Below are 19,186 nucleotides of genomic sequence, written 5' to 3' on the forward strand. Positions count from 1 at the left end.
GGGAATTTGCTACTTGACCCTCACACAGTCACAAAGGTGGCATCCACACCCAGTAAGGAGAGAATATGCTAATTGGCTGTCCCACCCTTAAAGATGGCAGTGCCCACAGCCAATAAGGAGGGAATATGCTAATTGACTGTCCCACTCTCAAATATGGTGATGCCCACAGCCACAAGAAGTCAGCACCTCGTCCTCTCAGCCCCACCCAGTGGCAAGCACGTGGCAAGGCTGGGCCCAGCAGACCCAGCCTTGCCGTGCGACTGCCTCCAGAGTCCCCCAGTCCCCTGAGTCCACCAGCCGCCCAGGGCCGGCCCAAGGTGCAGACAAGCCTCGGATGGCAGCTGCCCAGCCGCCCAGGGGCCGCCTGAGGTTCAGGTAACCAGGACCGGCTGAGGCTTGTGCTGCCAGCAGTGGCAGCATCAAAGGTGTGATGGGGCATTGCCTTCCCCTGATTGTTGGGTTGCCTCCTACCTGTGAGGGCTCACAGACTAAGAGAGGGAGCAGGCCAGGCTGAGCCCCCACCACCACCACCTCCACTCCAGTGCATGAATTTTCATGCACTGGGCCTCTAGTAAATCCATAAAGATCACAATTTGGCTTGGATCCAGCAAGGAAACATTACCAGCATGGTTCAGAAAGTTCTAGGCTTTAAAAAAGTCTAATCAACTCTCTCTCTTACATTCTGCCACACAGGGCCATCCAGAGTAGAGACGTGGCTCAGTTCAGGAATGTCGTCACGCAACTGGAAGCTGACTTAGACATTACCAAAAGACAGCTGGGGACCGAGCGCTTTGAAAGGTGAGTTGGTCTCTATGCAGTATTTAGGCTGGGAGCATTCTTTCTCAGATAACAACAGATTCTGGTTATTCCATGATGCCTAGGTTTTAAAGTGTGAATTGAACTTCAGTTTCACCACTGGATTAATAATGCCACTGAATACAAAATTCAAAAGTTCTATTTCAAACATTTTGCTTTAGGGATAGGGCTGTGCAAGAGCTTCGCCGCCAGAATTACTCAAGTAATGTTTATCATTTGAGTTCTACACTAAAGCCAAATGCTAAATGTCATTCACCGGAACGTGCTCTCCACCGATCTCCTGACCGAGGCCTGGATCGATCTCTAGAAGAGTGAGTGGCTTAAGGGTCCATTCTCTGGGGTCCATATAGCAGTATATACAGGGACTGTTTGAAGATGTAAGGAAACGCAGTAACAGTCTGTCAAGAATAGTGCTATTGAAACATGGATTAGTTATGTTCACATAAAAATGAAGTTTTTTTACTTAGTTTTATATAAATATTCTAAAGTGAACTCTATTTTATCTGATTACATAATTATATATTTTAAATCTGATTTTTTATTTCTACATTAATTTGTATTAATTTTAATTGGTAAATTAATTAAATGAATTTAACTTTGATTAATAAAATATTGGTTCATTTTTATACCACCCTAAATGTGAATACTCTATGAAAGTAAAAAGTTAATATTAGAGGCAGAATTTTAGATGCATTTCTATATGTCACAAATTTGTAATAACATTTTTATTTGGAAATAATTTGAAATTTACAATCAATAATAAAAATAAAATAATACAAAGGACATCTGTATACCATTTACCCATAATCTCTATTGTTAAAATTTTACCAAATTTGCTTTTTATGTGTTTGAGACAACGCATGTGCTGTCTCACATACTCTCTTGCACATGCTCCCTCTCTCTACATACACACATTTTTAAAAACAACAATAATTTAAGTTCCAAACCATCCTCACCTTGCCTTCTTCCATTCTGTATTTGTAAGTCCATTTTTCTACAGTGGGTACTCTATCTCATCAACACATTTACTCCATATAAGCATAGTTACTCCTTTGTTTAATCCCAGAATGCATAAAAAAAAAGTTTCAAAATTTCTCACCTATGTTATTACAATAACCAGAGCAACATTTTTTAAGTTTGAGATCTAGCCCTGACTAGTTACCCAATGGTTAGAGCTTTGGCACAGAGACAGAAGGCTCACAGGTTTAATTTCCACTCAAGTGCATGTATCTTGGTTGCAGGCTTGATCCCTCGCCCCACATGCAAAAGGCAACCAATAGATGTGTCTCTTTCATATTGATGTTTCTCTTTTCTTTCTCCCTCTCCCTCTCCTCTACTTTCTCTTAAAAAAAAAAAAATAATGGAAAAAAATATCCTGGGGTGAGCATTTTAAAAGTTCAAGATCTGTTTGCAACTCTTCCTTCCTATCCCCATATGTCTTATGGCCCAACTCTTCCAGGCATATAGTTAAATATTGTCTTAATAAATTACTATTTTTCTTTCTCTGTGGTTTAGTATATATGTTTGAAATATCATTAGATTTATTTATTTCAGTTTGTTTTCATTTTTCTTCTTCTTATATTTTCCTTGATTTGATGTAATTTTTGAGTTTGTAGGTTGATATGCTTTCAAAAGTCAAGACTTTGCAAAAGTAACTCAAAGTGTCCCTCTCTCCTGTGTGCTTTCTATCCTGCCCTTCCAATGAGAAGGGTTTTTTCTGTGTTTTCATTTCATTTTTAATTTCTAGTTTTATTGCATTGGGGCCACTAATACATCTTATAAGGGCTTTAATTTCAAAAATATTGTATAAAGAATTTATATAACTCAGTACCTGATGGCCCCCAACTACCATCCCCGGCTGGCCTCATGGCCCCTCAACTGCTCTCCCCAGCTGGCCTCATGGCCCCCAATTGCCCTCCTCTGCTGGCCTGATAGCCCCTAGCCTCTGCCTCGCCCCCCACCACCGTGACTTTGTCTGGAAGGAAGTGGGATGCCTGGAAGATGTCCATTCTCCCTGTATAATTAGCATATTACCCTTTTATTAGTATAGATATGTTCTCCCATACAGAGAGCTCCCTTTCATTTTGTTGATGATTTCTTTGCTATGCAGAAACTTTTTAATTTGATACAATCCCATTTGTTTATTGATTTACTAGAGGCCTGGTGCATGAAAATTTATGCACTGGGGGTTCCTCAGCCAGCTGCACCATCTCAGAGTCCAGGAGCCCTCAGGGGATGTCCTACTGACATCTTAGGCCCACTCCCCACCTTAGGCCTCCTTCTGCAGGAGGCGACTACTGATCAGGGAAAGGTGCTGCCCCTATCACACTGACACTCCTGCTGCTCCTGGCTTCCCTCTGTAGGAGGCAACCAGGCCAATCAGGGGAAGGCGCTGCCCCCATCACCCCACTGCTGCTGCCACTGCCAGCTGCCGTGGCTGCAGGCCCTCTTTGGCCCTCATAGCCACTGTGGCTTTGCCCGGAAGGATGTCCAAAAGACATCTGGTCTATCCAGTCTAATTAGCATATTACCCTTTTATTAGTATAGATTGATGAGAGCCATTATGAAGGTGTGAGGTGAAATTTCACTGTGGTCTTAATTTTCATTTCTCTGATGATTAGTGACATAGAGCATCTTTTTATGTCTATCGGCCATCTGAATGTCCTCTGAAGAAGTTTCTATTGAGATGTTTTGTCCATTTTTTAATTGGATTTTTTTAATGGGTTGTCTGAGTGCCTTATAAATTTTGGATATTAATCCCTTATCAGCAGTATCATTGGTGAACATATTCTCTCATTCAGTGGGTTGGCTTTTCACTTTGTTGATTATTTCCTTTGCTGTGTAAAAGCTTTTTAGTTTGATGTAATCCCATTTGTTTATTTTTTCTTTTATTTCCCTTACCCAAGGAGATATGTCAAAAAATAAACAAACAAAAAGCATTGCGATGAGAAATATTTCAGATTTTACTGCCTATGTTTTCATCTAGGATTTTTGTGGATTTTAGTCTTACACTTAAGTCTTTATTCCATTTTGAGTTTATTCTTGTGCATGGTGTAAGAAGGTGGTGTAGTTTCATTTTTATTTCATGTATCTTTAATTTTTGAACACTATTGAATAGATTGTCTCTATTCCATTCTATGTTCTTGCCTCTTTTGTCAAATATTAATTGACTATAAAGGCATGGCTTTACTTTAGGTTCTCTATTCTGCTTTTATGCCAGGACCATGCTGTTTCTAGTACTATGGCCTTGTAGTATAGTTAAATATTGGGTAGCATTATTCCTCCAACTTTATTCTCTTTCTCAAAATTTATGATGCTATTTGGGATTTTTATTTTTATTTTTTTTTTTTTGCAGTTTCATGTTTATTTTTGGAATATTTGTTCTAGATTTGTGAAATATGCCATTGGCATCTTGGTAGGAATTGCCATAGTTTGCTTTGGGTAGTATAGACAGTTTAATGACATTAATTTTTATTATCTATGAACATGGTATATGCTTCTACTTATTTGTATTTTCTTCAGTTTCTTTCTTCAATTGCTTTTAATTTTCCATTATCATGTCTTTTAGATGTTTTGTTAAATTTACTAGTACATACATATTTTTTGATGAAATAGTAAATAATTTTTTTTTTTTAGTTTCTCTTTCTGGTAGTTCATTATTGGTGTATGAAATGCAATTAATTTTTGGATATTTATTTTGTAGCCTGCTATTTTACTGAATTCGTTTATCAGTTCTAGTAGTGTTTTGGTGGAATCTTAAGGGTTCTCTATGTACTGTATTACATCACCAGTAAAGAGTGGTCATTTTAATTTCCAATTTGAATACCTTTTTTTTCTTGTTTGATTGATGTTTCTAGGACTTCCAGTACAATGTTGAAAGATTTCTTAAACTGTCCTTATATAAAAAAATGATTTTGCTCTTTAAATTGGATATGTTCTGCTACCTTGTCTTCTAAATTGCTAATTTGATTTTCAGCTTTATCCAATCTATTGTATATTCTTTCCAGTGTATTTTTCATTTCAGATATCAAATTGTTCATTTGCAACTGGTTATTTTTTATGGTTTCTACATTTTGTTGTTGTTGTTTCAATGCTTGCTATTTCTTTGTTAAGTTATCACTAAGTTCCATGAACATCCTTATAACAATTTTTTTGTACTCTTCATCTAAATAGTACAATGCTTGTTTCCATTTCATTTAGCTCTTTTTCTGGACATTTCTCTTGTTCTTTCATTTAGGTTTGTCTTTTTATCTCCCCATTTTGTCTGTCTCTTTGTATTTGTTTCTGTGTATTAGGTAGATCTGCTATGTCTCCCAATCTTGGTAGGATAGTGTCCTGTGGAACTTAGTGGCACAGTCTCCTTGATCACCTGAGCTGGGTACTCCACTAATATCTCTTGTGTATGTTATGTGAGCTCTTTTGTCATAATTGAGTGTTGAGTTTGCTATGGGCCTGTTTGTGTGTATGTGTTTGATCCTTAAGCTTGCTGATTATGAGTATTGATCTTGACCACCGTGTACAAGCTGCTGTGCAGGTGCTGACCTCGTGAACCAGAATTTGCCTCAGCAAGATATGATGCCTACTGAGATCGGCCTTTGGTTATGACACTTGCTAATTGGATCCTGCTATGATCTTGTCTGAATTTGGCCACTGAGTGTGTCTGTTCTGGTGCCTTTTGGGAGGTACACTGGTCAATATCAGACACTGCTTGTGACCTGCCCTGGGCAATCTTTCTAGAGCTACAAAGCAATCCACAGTTTGTGACTAACTCTGCTGGGCCTTGTTGTGTGTGATGGATCCATACGTGCACCAAGTCTGGCTTCCTCCAATACTGAGCCCAAGGGCAGGTCAGCAAATGGCATAAGGGCCCAGAGATCCATCTCTGCCAGCCTTCACCTGCCAGCTGCTTATTAGGTTCAATCATTTAAAGAGCCTCTAGGTAGGGGTGAGTGGTGTTCACCATATTTATATAGGTTGAAACTCATGCCAATGCTGGGTCTGAGGCCGCTCAGCAAATGTCCCAGGTTATACCAAACCTAGCTACTCCCTGCCAGATACCAATAGACCTTTGTAGTAGGTGGGGTGGTGTCTCAGGGAGTCATCAGCATGAGGATAGCAGATTTTATCCAGGCCCAAACAGACCAAGATTTGGTCATTAAAGGAACGATTCTGCACCAGTTTGGAATGCAAGGGGGGCGGAAATGACCGTGTCCTAGAGCAACACAACACTGTCTGTCCTAGATCCTGCCCAGACCTTCTCAGCAAGGTGGAGCTGCCTGGCATCATGGGAGTGGGATCACCTGGAGCCTAGAGGGTGGGGCTAATGTATATGTTGTTAGAGGAGGCACTGGTCAATTTCATGGGAAAGTGGGGGGAATGGACCTGCCACAAAGCCACACAACTCAGTCCCTGAGTCAGCTCCTACATCTGCACCCTGGCCCAGAAAGATGACTTCTCAGCAGGGAATCCAGAGGATGGGGCTATTGTATCCCCCCAGACTGATGCCATAGAGAGGAATCCTCCTCTGAGGAAAGATGGTGTCTGCAATGTGGAAGAGGGATTCAGCACAGAGATCCTGGCGGCTGTCCCGTCAGCTCTCTTCCCAGAGCCATAAACCCCGTTCTGTCCTCATGGGACTCTAGTCTGCTTTGCCCTCCCTCTATCAGTACTCAGGGTGAGTATCTGTGAACAAGGTTTTATGTGTTGGCCCTTTAAGAGTGTACCTGGTCTGTTTCTTGTCCCTATAGTTTTGCCTTTTCCAGGATGTCATAGAAACGGAATCATATCATATGTAGCCTCTAGTAGCTAAATTTCACTCAACATAATATATTTCAGATTTTTTTAGGTTGTTATATGTATCAGATCTTTTTGAATATTCCTTTTACCCACCGAAAAGTATTCCACTGTATGGATCTACAAGTTTTATTTTCCTTTTTACTTAGAAAGAATTATAGATTTACCTGGAATTATAAAAATAGTTAAAAAGGGCTGAAACCGGTTTGGCTCAGTGGATAGAGTGTCGGCCTGTGGACTGAAGGGTCCCGGGTTCGATTCCGGTCAAGGGCACATACCTGGGTTGTGGGCACGTCCCCGGTGGGGGGCATGCAAGAGGCAGCTGATCGATGACTCTCTCTCATCGATGTTTCTAACTCTCTATCCCTCTCCCTTCCTCTCTGTAAAAAATCAATAAAATATATAAAAAATATATAGTTAAAAAGGGAGTTCCCCATATCCTTTCCTTAGCTTACAAAGTAATATCTTACAAACCAGGAATTTAACATTGGTAAAATATAGTTAATTTTATTTATTTATTTAAATATATTTTGATTTTGTATAGAGAGGAAGGGAGAGAGATAGAGAGTTAGAAACATTGATGGGAGAGAGTCATCGATCAGCTGCCTCTTGCACACCCCCTACTGGGAACATGCCCGCAACCAAGGTACATGCCCTTGACCGGAGTCGAACCTGGAACCTTTTAGTCCCCAAGCCAATGCTCTATCCATTGAGCCAAACCGGTTTCGGCAAAATATAGTTAATTTTAACTCACATTCAGTTTTCACTTGTTTTTCCATGTTTTTATTTATGTGTATTTATAGTTGTTTTACACACCACCCATATTTCACCACCACAATCAAGACACCTACTTGCTCCATCAGCACCAAGGAACTCACTTTCTCATGATACCACTTTATAGTTAGTCAAAGCACACACATACTTTCCCCCAAGTAAATGTTAATTTCTGCTCTAGCTCTATAATTCTGTCATTTTGAGAATGTTATATAAATAGAATCACAAACACTATGTGACTTTTTGAAATTGACTTTTTTTATTTAAGACATGTCCATGAGATCCATTCAAGTTGTATCTAATAATAGTTTATTCCTTTTTAATATTGAATATGATTCCAAGATAAGGATGTATCACAGTTAGTAAACATTGAGCAAAAAAATATATTTGTTTTTCCTCACAGAAGCTGGGGGGGAAATAGTATGTATTGCCAAAGTAATATTAGGATTTAATATTTTAATCCTAATATTACATGGTGAAATTGTGGAATTAAAAATGTTAACCTGCACAAATTTTTTCTCTCTCTCATAGGAATCTTTGCTATAGAGATTTCTGACATGCGAAAAGATTCTTCACATCCTTGGGAAAGGTCAAAGTGTCAATCTGATTTTTTTGCTATATGATTGCATTTATCTTTTGAATCCTTGACAATCTTAAATGTATATATTAACTTTGTGCCTCTGAATCTCTGTTCTCATGTGCCATATTGCAGTGATCAGAGATGACTTACAAAAACAAAAATGCATGTGGCTCTTTCTACCCATACAGTGATAGTGAGTGTAAAACCCACTTACTTCACTATTGAACACTGTCCTGTTAACTCTCTGGTGTAAATAAAGCTTATAAAAAGAAGGAAAAGTGTTTTTTACAAAACTGATTTCCTTTCCTTTCTTGGTACCTCATATAATTGGATGGTTATTTTTCTTAGTTATTTATCCTTTCTTGGCTGGAGAAGTTCTCCCAAAATAGGTACATTTTGCTCATACTGGCCTGGGTCCCAAAATGCCACTTTGGACCCAGCCCGACTCAAATTCCAGGCCATAATCAGCAGATAGTGGGAGTGTGTCAGGATCTTAAATCTATAATATTGTACCACTGATTAACATACATTTCTGCAATTGTGTTTACCCATACTATTTTTAGAAAGGCAGGTGATGCTATATCTGTCAAGAATGTAAGATTTTTTTAAATCTGTATTTTTAATAAGTTTTCTTTAAAACATTAAAGTACTGCAATCAACTTAATGGCCACTTTTATTTATTTTCTTATTTTTTGCCTGTGGCAGGTGTTTATTATATATAGTAATAAATCCAGTGACCTTTCCTTATTTATTTCCACTAAAATTGCCTAAATCTCTTACCTTTTCTGTCCATTATTTTGAATTAAGAGCCTGAATACTACTGCATTTTACTGATATTAGCTATTTGTATTCTTGCCATTTATTGAAACAATTATATCATTAATAGTATTTATAGAATATAGATAGTTTCTCACTGTATACAGTCACTATTCAGTATGACTACAGTAATACTGTACAGCAATACTGTTCAGTAATACAGTAGGATAGGGCCTTGATTTTTATCTTGTTTAATCATTAACACTGTGGTATTTTACCATAAGTCCATGCTACATATTTACTTTAGCTTGATTTTTAAAAACCTTGAGGTTTATTCATCTAGTTCAAGTCTCTCATTACAGATTGGTTTAAAAATTGAATAATTTAAGGAGAGGATCCAAGATGGCTGCTCGGGTAGACACCTAGCCGCAGCAGCTCACAACAATTTCAATGGAATACAACTAAAATGTAGAGTGGACATTGCCCAGAGCTACAGGTAGTCGACTGACTGAAAACTCTACAATAGGAAGGAGGGAGAAAACCAGAAGGAAAATCAGAGGAGCTGAAAAAAAGCCTAAGGTACGGAGACATGCTGCGCACTCGCACGCACAAGCGTGCAGAGAGGTCGCAGCCGGAGAGGAGGAGAGGGCTGGGTGCTGCCTGGCGTTCCCTAGCAGGAAGGAAATAGAACCCCCAGCCTGGGCTGAACCCCCGAACCGGCAGCGCTGAGCCCCAGTTATGGGCCAGACCCTGGGGACCCAGGCTCCGGCAGGGGGAGACGGGGCTGTGAGGCGGAATGGCGGGGATGGCGAAAGGCGGGGCCCCCGGAGTCGAGCGCACATGGCGCGCAGAGGACTGAATGTTGACTCTGATGCTGGATTACCCTAGCCGGAAGAAACAAAGCCTCCAGTGGCACTAAGCCTCAGTCCGGACCGCCCCGAACTCCAGGTCTGGGCCAGTCCCTGGGGACCCAGGCTCGGGTAGGGGGAGACGGGGCTGTGAGGTGGAGTCCTGGGAGCGCGGCGAAAGGCCGAGCCCCCGGAGTCGCGCACACTGCGCGCAGAGGACAGTCTGTTGACTCTGATCCTGGACTCCCCTAGTGGGAGGGAGAAAGAAAGCTCCAGACTGGAGGAATGCGACGAGGAGCAGGAGCCCCTGCCGGACACCGGCCAGCCGGGCGCCAGCAAGGAGCCGGGCGACGGGGCCCCCGGGGGGGGGGGGGTGCCCCTGAGCCTTCGACTGCTGAGCGCGGGCAACGGAGCCAAGGACGGGGGCTGCTTCCTGGGTGGCGCCGACCCCGGTAACAGGCTGAAGCAGCGCAGGAGCCTGCGGAGAACAAAGGGGTGCCACAGGCCAACCTGCTGAGCTCCCAGGACAAGGAGGAAGAAACCAAAGAAGTTCTCAATGTGAAGAAATCAAGTGAGAGCAAATGATAGTAAAATTACTTAAGAAAGAATACAAAGAAGATCTTGAAAAATTAAAGACTAAGTCAGAACTCAACTCACCAGCCAACATTGCAACATAAAATGCGTTTTGTTTTTTTTTTTAAAAAGAAAAAAAAAAAGAAAAAAGGGACAGAATGTTGGAACAGCGGCGACCAGGCCTAGAGTGGCCAGGCACAAGGCAGTGGCAGCTGGGCCCGGAGCAGCAGTGGCCAGGCCCCAGAGCAGCAGAAGCCAGAACAAGAGCATCAACGGCCAGCACTGGAGCAACCAGACCTGGGGCAGTGGCAGCCAGGCCTGAGGCAGAGGCGGCCAAGCCCAGGGTGGCCAGTCCAGGAACACCCAGACACGGAGTGGCCGGGCCCGGAGAAGCCGGGCCCAGAGCAGCCGGGTTTGGAGCAGCCAGGCCCAGAACAGCAGTAGCCAAGCACGGAGCATCCAGGCTGGGAGCGGCCAGGCTCGGAGCAGCCGGGTCGGGTGCGGCCAGGCCCGAAGCAGCGGCTGCCAGGCTGGGAGCAGCCAGGCCCGGAGCAGCAGCTGCCAGGCTGGGAGCAGCCAGGCCCAGAGCAACAGCTGCCAGGCTGGGAGCGGCCAGGCCCGGAGCAGCCGGGTCTGTCTGGTGCGGCCAGGCCCAGAGCAGTGGCTGCCAGGCTGGGAGCGGCCAGGCCCAGAGCAACAGCTGCCAGGCTGGGAGCGGCCAGGCCCGGAGCAGCCGGGTCTGGTGCGGCCAGGTCCAGAGCAGTGGCTGCCAGGCTGGGAGCGGCCAGGCCTGGAGCAGCAGCTGGCAGGCTGGGAGCTGCCAGGCCCAGAGCAGCCGGGTCTGGTGTGGCCAGGCCAGGAGCAGCGGCTGCCAGGCTGGGAGTGGCCAGGCCAGGAGCAGTAGCTGCCAGGCTGGGAGCAGCCAGGCCCGGAGCAGCCGGGTCTGGTGCGGCCAGGCCCGGAGCAGTGGCTGCCAGGCTGGGAGTGGCCAGGCTCGGAGCAGCGGCTGCCAGGCTGGGAGTGGCCAGGCCTGGAGAAGCGGCTGCTAGGCTGGGAGTGGCCAGGCCCGGAGCAGCAGCTGCCAGGCTGGGAGCGGCCAGGCCCGGAGCATCCGGGTCTGGTGCAGCCAGGCCCGGAGCAGTGGCTGCCAGGCTGGGAGCGGCCAGGCCTGGAGAAGCGGCTGCCAGGCTGGGAGCGGCCAGGCCCGGAGCAGCAGCTGCCGGGCTGGGAGCGGCCAGGCCCGGAACAGCCGGGTCTGGTGCGGCCAGGCCTGGAGCAGCGGCTGACAGGCTGGGAGCGGCCAGGCCCAGAGCAACAGCTGCCAGGCTGGGAGCGGCCAGGCCCGGAGCAGCCGGGTCTGGTGCGGCCAGGTCCAGAGCAGTGGCTGCCAGGCTGGGAGCGGCCAGGCCTGGAGCAGCAGCTGGCAGGCTGGGAGCTGCCAGGCCCAGAGCAGCCGGGTCTGGTGTGGCCAGGCCAGGAGCAGCGGCTGCCAGGCTGGGAGTGGCCAGGCCAGGAGCAGTAGCTGCCAGGCTGGGAGCAGCCAGGCCCGGAGCAGCCGGGTCTGGTGCGGCCAGGCCCGGAGCAGTGGCTGCCAGGCTGGGAGCGGCCAGGCTCGGAGCAGCGGCTGCCAGGCTGGGAGTGGCCAGGCCTGGAGAAGCGGCTGCTAGGCTGGGAGTGGCCAGGCCCGGAGCAGCAGCTGCCAGGCTGGGAGCGGCCAGGCCCGGAGCATCCGGGTCTGGTGCAGCCAGGCCCGGAGCAGTGGCTGCCAGGCTGGGAGCGGCCAGGCCTGGAGAAGCGGCTGCCAGGCTGGGAGCGGCCAGGCCCGGAGCAGCAGCTGCCGGGCTGGGAGCGGCCAGGCCCGGAACAGCCGGGTCTGGTGCGGCCAGGCCTGGAGCAGCGGCTGACAGGCTGGGAGCGGCCAGGCCCGGAGCGGCCAGGCCTGGAGCGGCCGGGACCAGAGCAACCGGGCCCAGAACAGCCAGGTCGGGTGCGGCCAGGCCTGTAGCAGCAACAGCCAAGTCCAGAGCAACTAGGTCGGGAGCGGCAGTGACCAGACCCGGAGCAGCTGGTTGTGGAACGAACCAGAGCAACAGAGGCCAGGCCCGGAGCAGCCAGGCCCGAAACAGCTCGCTCCTCGCCTGTCCCTGCCCACGGCTGCCTCTCAGACATGGCTGGAAACTTTTGCGGGAACTTGAGGGTCTGCTGAATCAAGTGATGAAGGCTTAGATCTGGATGTGTTGAGTTAGTATAGCGCTGGGGTGTTGATCTGTGAGTGCCTTGGGTGGGGCCTGGATGAGGCTGGTTGACCTATTTGGAAATGTCTTTTGTGTGAAGTATATCATTGGGCATGTGGAGGTATTATTGATATGAGAAAATGCTAAGTAACAGATTTACTATCTGAAAAGAGATTTACTATCGGGGAAAGGGAGGGAGGAAGAGACTGAACATAAACTGTGCACCTATGGATGAGGACAATGGGGGGGGGATGGGAAGGGGGCAGAGCGTGGGGTGGGAACCTGGTGGAGGGGGGAAGAAATGAGGAACCTTTGTAATAATATGAACAATAAAGATTGATTTAAAAAAAATTGAATAATTTAAAATATGTCCTAGTATAAACATTTTAGATAATACACAAAGAGTTATTGGTAAAAGAAGTTGTTGGTGCTAATATTAAATAATGTATTAATAAATATGCAAAATTAACTTTTCTAGGTGATGCAATGACCTAAGCACTATGTCATTACAACATTAATTTTAATCTGTCCACCTCCTAGATTACCTGATAAGGAGCTGAGTGTCACCTGTCACATGTACTTTACATATTGTATGTGGAGGGCAGTATGTCAGGAAAAGGGCATGAGATAAATAAGAATGAAGTATGTAAGCAAATATTTCCATACTTGAATAAAAGTATACTATACTTGTGCCATTAATTACAGAATATTTAAAAGGAAAATTATTTGGTAAATATAAAGGGGCCAATATTATCCAAAGGTAGGGAAACCTCAACTTTATTCTATGTTAAAACTCAAAGAAAATATTTTTTCTTATAGTTATATTTAAGGATATTCATTATTTTAAATCAGATGCATGTCACATGATATAAATATATATTAGCCTATTGATAAGGTTGAGGTCACCTGATGCAATAAAATGCACAATAAAAAAACTATACCAAACATTATTTCTGTGATAACAAAGAAATCTGAAAAAGCTCTCAACGTTGAAATGCCATGTTTAATCCAAAACATCCATTCTTACTGAAGAAAGGGTGTTTTGAAAGAGAATTGTTAACCCTCTGAGTTAAATATCTCACAGGCACTAAGTCTCAATACATCTAAACTATATTCAACGATGTGTCCTCTTGCAGTCTCCACCCTTGTTTCCCACATAGACACTATGTCAGATGCCTGAATCCTTAGCCCAGATGCCATTAGAAGTCACTCCCTTCCCTTCTCACTGAACAATTTAGTTAACCTAAATGTAACTTCCTCCTACATATTGAAGAAATTAAAGAAGACCTAAATAGTGGAAAGATATCCTGTGTTCATGGACTGGGAGCCAAATATTGTTAAGATGGCAATATTCCCCCAAGCCATCTTCAGATTAAATAGTTCTTTTTGAAATTCCAATGGAATCTATCTTTTTTCCCCCCCACAGAAATGGAAAACCCAGTCCTAATATTCATACGGAATTTTAAGAGATCCAGAATAGCTCAATCATGAGACTAAAGTTGGCTGACCCACATTTCCCAATTTCAAAAACTTACTACTAAGCTACAGTTACTGAAATAGTGTAGTACTAATGCAAGGATAAACAAGGATCAATGGGATAGATTGAGAGTCCTGAAATAAACCTACTTCTATGGTCAGTTGATTTCAAGAAGGGTGCCTAGACCATTCATTCACTGGGAGTGCTGGGCCAATTGGAAAACCACATGCTAAAGAATGAAGCTGGACCCTTACCACACACCACTTACTACAAAAATCAACTCAAAATGAAATATATATATACCTACATTTAAGTGCTAAAACTATTGAAATATTCAAAGAAAACATACAGGCAAATCTTCATGACCTTGGATTTCATAATTGTTTCTTAAATATGACAACTTCCAAGATAGATAAATTAGCCTTCATCAGAATTAAAAACCTGTGCATCAAAAGGCACTACAAAGAGAGTGAATGAAGGACAACCAAATAATGGAAGAAAATATTTGCAAATCATATATCTGGTAATGGTGTAGTATCTAGAATATATAATTTTTATAACCCAACATTAAAAATGATTCATTTAAAAATGAGCAAAGGACTTGGGTAGACATTCTCCAAAGAGGATATACTAATGGTCAATAAGTACATGAAAAGATACCCAGTGTCATTAGTCATTGTGACAATTGAGATAAAAGTTTTAACCTCTCACATAGTAAGATGGCTAGAATGGAAAATATGACAATAACAAGTATCAATGAGGATGTGGAGAAATTCATACATTGCTGGTGGAAATATGAAATGATTCGGCCACTGTGGAAGAGTTGGGCAGTTCCTCAGTAAATTAAACAGAGTTAACATATGACCCAGCAATTCAACTCCGAGGTATATACCCAAAAGAACTGAAAATGTGCCCAAACAACACTGTACACGAATGTCCATATTAGCTCTAATTTGAAACCACCCACCCAAATGTCCAACAATTGATGTTACATCCCTATGATGAAATATTATTCATTCATAACTGTGAATGAAGTACAGTATGGATAGCCCTTGAAACATTGTGCTAAGTGAAAGTATCCAGACACAAAACCCACAGTTTGTGATTCCATTCATTTGAAATATGCAAATAGTCAAATCCATAGAGTCAATGCAGATTAGTGGTTGCCAGGGGCAATGGGGGCGAGGGGGGGGGGCTGCTTAGTGGGCACAGGGTTTCTATTTGGGTGATGAGTAAGTCCTGGAACTGTATAGTGGGAATAGTTGTGCTGCATTGTGCTACGGAGCTGTACAATTTCAAATAGTTAATAAAATGTTAAATTTTGTTATTTTACCACAATTTATGAAAAAGTCATTTTCTCAAAATTTCTCTGACTCCTAGCATTGGTCTGACTGGGTCAGGTTCTCCTGCAAAAAGTATCTAGTATTTCTCCTTTGAAGGACTTACCAGAGTTGTAATTGATTATTTGTGTAATTATTTATCTAATATCTGTCTCCTTCTTTACTATAAAATCCATCAGGGTAAGGGATCATATCTGTCTTCATTGTATCTCCTAGGGTGTAGCACATGCTTGGTACATACTAGGCGTTCTGTATATACTATGGAACAAGTAAAGCGGGGGTGAGCAGCCTTTGTTCTGCCAAGGGACATTTAGGTATTTATAACATCACTCATGGGCCATACAAAATTATCAACTTAAAAATTAGCCTGCTGTATTTGGTGAAACGTTTAATTAACTCACCCCTAAGGCCTTGGGAGGTCTTTCCTGACCAAATTATTTCTTGGGCCTTGTAGATGTTTCCAACCCTGAAATGAAGGAACAAATTTCCCCCAATTCTTAACTATTATAGTATCTCCTAAATATCTCTGAAATAATCTACTTTCCTCTATTCTCACTTTAATCCAGACCATAGTAACATCTTAATCTAAAATGATGTGACAGTCTCCTATTCGCTCTCTCGGTCTAATTCATTCTCCACACTGTAATCAAAGAAGTAGTTTTAAACACTAACACAATCACATCTCTCTCTACACATGTACCCTGTGAGTATGAAATTTACATTAGACTAAAGTCCAAACTCTTTATTTAGGCCTGGTGCACGAAAATGGTGCTTTGGTGGTGGTGTGTGTGTGTGTGTGCGTGTGTGTGTGTGTGTGGGGGGGGGGTCCCTCAGCCCTGCCTCCACCCTCTTGCAGTCCGGGACCCCTTGGGGGATGTCTGCCTGCCAGCTTAGGTCCGCTTTGCCCCCCCCCCCCCCCCCCCCGGGAATGGGCCTAAGCCAGCAGGCAGACATCCCTCTCACAATCCCGGGCTCTCGCAGTTCAGTACCCCTCGCTCCTTACCACCCACCTGCAGCGGAGGCGGGAGAGGCTCCCACCACGGCCCTTGGCCGCTGCGCTCACCCATGAGCCCAGCTTCTGGCTGAGTGGTGCTCCTCCTATGGAAGCACACTGACCACCGGGGGCAACTCCTGCATTGAGTGTCTGCCCCCTGGTGGTCAGTGCACATCACGGCAACCGGTCATTGTGACATTCAGTCAATTTATATATTAGGGTTTTATTATATAGGATTGCCTTCATCTCTCTGATTTGGTTCTTTATTTTTTAATCTTTTCAGCCTCATCCTGCTCCCTACCCACTTTACAAATATATATTATATTTATTCTGAATTGCATTTGATACCTGGAATAGTTTATTTTCTTGCATCTCTTGACCTTTACATATGCTCTTTCCTCTGCCTGGATCACTCATTTTTCTCTCTCCCAGTCTCCCTTCAAGCCTGGAAAAGTCTTGTTTGGCTAAACATTGCATCATCAGCACCTAGCACAGTGCCTGTCACATGGTATGTGCTTAATAAATTTTTGTATTTTTTAAAAAATTAAAGTCTTTTTATTTCTTGTCTAATTTCTATATATTCTTCTATTTCTTATAACATATCCTGTGTGCTTCATTTCATTCTTATTGTATGGTCTTGTTTGTGAGTCATACCTGTTAGGCAATGAACTCCATGAAAGATTGCTTATTTTTAATGGTACAGACCATACCAGACTCATGATGGCTTCCAGTTCATATATATTCACTGAACAGGTATACAGTATAGGTGGTTAAGACCATAGGCTCTAGACACCCATTGCTTGACTTTACATCATGTCTTTATACTTCCTAACCGTGTACTTGATTAAGTTAGCACTTAAGCTTTCTCTACATTATTTTCCTCATCTGTTAAAGGTATATATATATATATATATATATATATATATATATATATATATATATATATATATCCAACTTAAAATAGTATGTGGATTAATCGAGATAATATACCTATAATACTTAGTCTCTGTACAGTGTCAGGTATAGAGTAGATAGTCAGTAGATATTTTTATTATTTCTGAAACTAATACAGAAACCTATAGGTTTGAGACTCAAGAGAGAAAACTTGGCTGGAGAAGAGTTTTGGTAGTCCTCAGCAGGTATGGGCGAGGACAGTGGTCAGCAAACCGTGGCTCCCGGGCCACCCGGGGCTCTTTGACCCTTTGAGTGTTCTAACACCACTTATTCAAAATAGACTCGCCCAGGCTGAAAACCGACTTCTGCGCATGGACCACAAAGTATCAATCGCACTGTACATGCATGCCCACACATGGTATTTTGTGGAAGAGCCACACTCAAGAAGCCAAAGAGCCACATGTAGCTCACAAGCCAGTTTGCTGCCCACTGGGTTAGAGATCAAACAAATGAAAAACAAGATAGGGAAAACAAAAACCAGTTCATGGAGGAAAAGATATCAAGATTTACCAGATGGCTCAATTATGAATAGTGCTTCAGAGTCTTAATAATATGAGCACTGTATATACATCTAAGCAAAATTACAAAATTAATTAAGGAGAGGATGAAGGAAAGGGAAAGAAGCAATATGTCATAAAGGCCTGGGAAGGAAATAAAGGTAAATTCTTTTCTTTCATAGTGGGGAGTTAATTGATAATGCCTAGAATTGAAAAAGCAAAGCATAGTGATATAAGTATCTTACTTGGAGAAACGGATAATAAAACAATCACATAAAACTAGTTGTCTCTGGGAGAGGAAAATGCATCTTTGGGAATGAGGCTGGCTCAAAAATATTGTTTTGATAACCTTGTAGAATTTATTTGAATTTTTTTACTTTTGATAAAGTTCAATGCATAAATATTAAGTTTTTGTTTTAAGAGAGAATGTGAAAGTCAGGTCAGTAGCTAGAAAGTTTTTGTGTTTTCTCTAATCTCATCAATGCCAGATTATTTTATGCTTCTCTGACTTTCCATTAAAATGTTTTCCTTTTTAGGCATTTATCACACAATTCCTTGTAACATCTATTTGTGTACGTGCTTTCATTTTCTAATAGAATTGGAATGTTTTGAAATGAAGTAATATGAAGTTTTACCCATTTTTATGTTTATTTCCAGCCTTCTACTGAAAACAGTGCTTTGTACATGTGGCATGGGTGACAGTATGTAGCTAGGTCCCACTTCATGTATTTTTGCTTTTTTTTTTTAATCAAACATAATACAGAGACCCAGTTTTTATGTTTTTCCTTCATTACAATGCTGAAGATGTAAGTAGGTGCTTAGTAAATGCTAAGTTGATTCAGAAGTACAATATCAGATCTCTCAACTTTGAACAAGATAACCAGATTCATCAGTAGACCAAACTAGTTTTCCAAAGCAACCTACAGTGTTCTAGTGTAAAATGGAACACATTTACACTTTTATACCTTTACTACACTCTATTTAGTTACTCTCATTTATTTAATAAATGTTTTTTCTCTTATTTGTACACATCAGGTCTTATTTGTACACATCAGGGGCTATTCTCTGTTACTTAGAATACACGCACTTTGTTCCTGTCCCTCAAATCATTTACTTTGAGTGAAAACTCTAGTTCCTACTTCTCTCCCTCCTTTCCTTTCAATGGCTTTTTAAAGATATAATTCACATACCTTATAATTCACCAATGTAAAGAGTATAATTCAATGGATTTTATTATACTCACAGTTGTGCAACCATCACCACAACAATCTAATTTTAGAACATTTTGTCACCCAAAGAGAAACAGCACGCACATTAGCAATTATTCACTCCCATTCTCCTCCACATGCCTTGGCAACTACTAACCAACTCTCTGTCTCTATGATTTGCCTACTCTGGAAATTTCACATAAAAGCAACTGTACAATATGTGGTCTTTTGTGACTGGCTTTTGTCATGTACATAATGTTTTGAGGGTTTTCCATGCTATAGCAGATATTGGTACTTCATTTTGTTGCCAAACTAAATGCTATTGTGTGGACATGATGTGTC

The 19,186-nt window shown here is 42.8% G+C and overlaps 2 protein-coding genes across 3 annotated transcripts in view; both read left to right on the top strand.

The window, feature by feature from the left end:
• The window catches only part of LOC311630858 (testis-specific gene 10 protein), an 86,055-nt gene extending 77,434 nt beyond the window's left edge, over positions 1 to 8,621 (top strand). For both annotated transcript variants that reach the window (XM_084900349.1, XM_084900348.1), the window contains 3 exons: positions 694 to 798; positions 978 to 1,127; positions 7,915 to 8,621. In XM_084900349.1, the coding sequence (XP_084756475.1) occupies positions 694 to 798; positions 978 to 1,127; positions 7,915 to 7,939 (280 nt within the window). In that variant the 3' untranslated portion in view covers positions 7,940 to 8,621. The remainder of the gene's footprint in view (positions 1 to 693; positions 799 to 977; positions 1,128 to 7,914) is intronic.
• The window catches only part of LOC311630856 (testis-specific gene 10 protein-like), a 220,543-nt gene that overhangs the window by 77,211 nt on the left and 124,146 nt on the right, over positions 1 to 19,186 (top strand). The window lies entirely within an intron of this gene.

Source organism: Pipistrellus hanaki, assembly GCF_964339955.1.
Source record: "Pipistrellus hanaki genome assembly, chromosome: 12".
Taxonomy (NCBI): domain Eukaryota; kingdom Metazoa; phylum Chordata; class Mammalia; order Chiroptera; family Vespertilionidae; genus Pipistrellus; species Pipistrellus hanaki.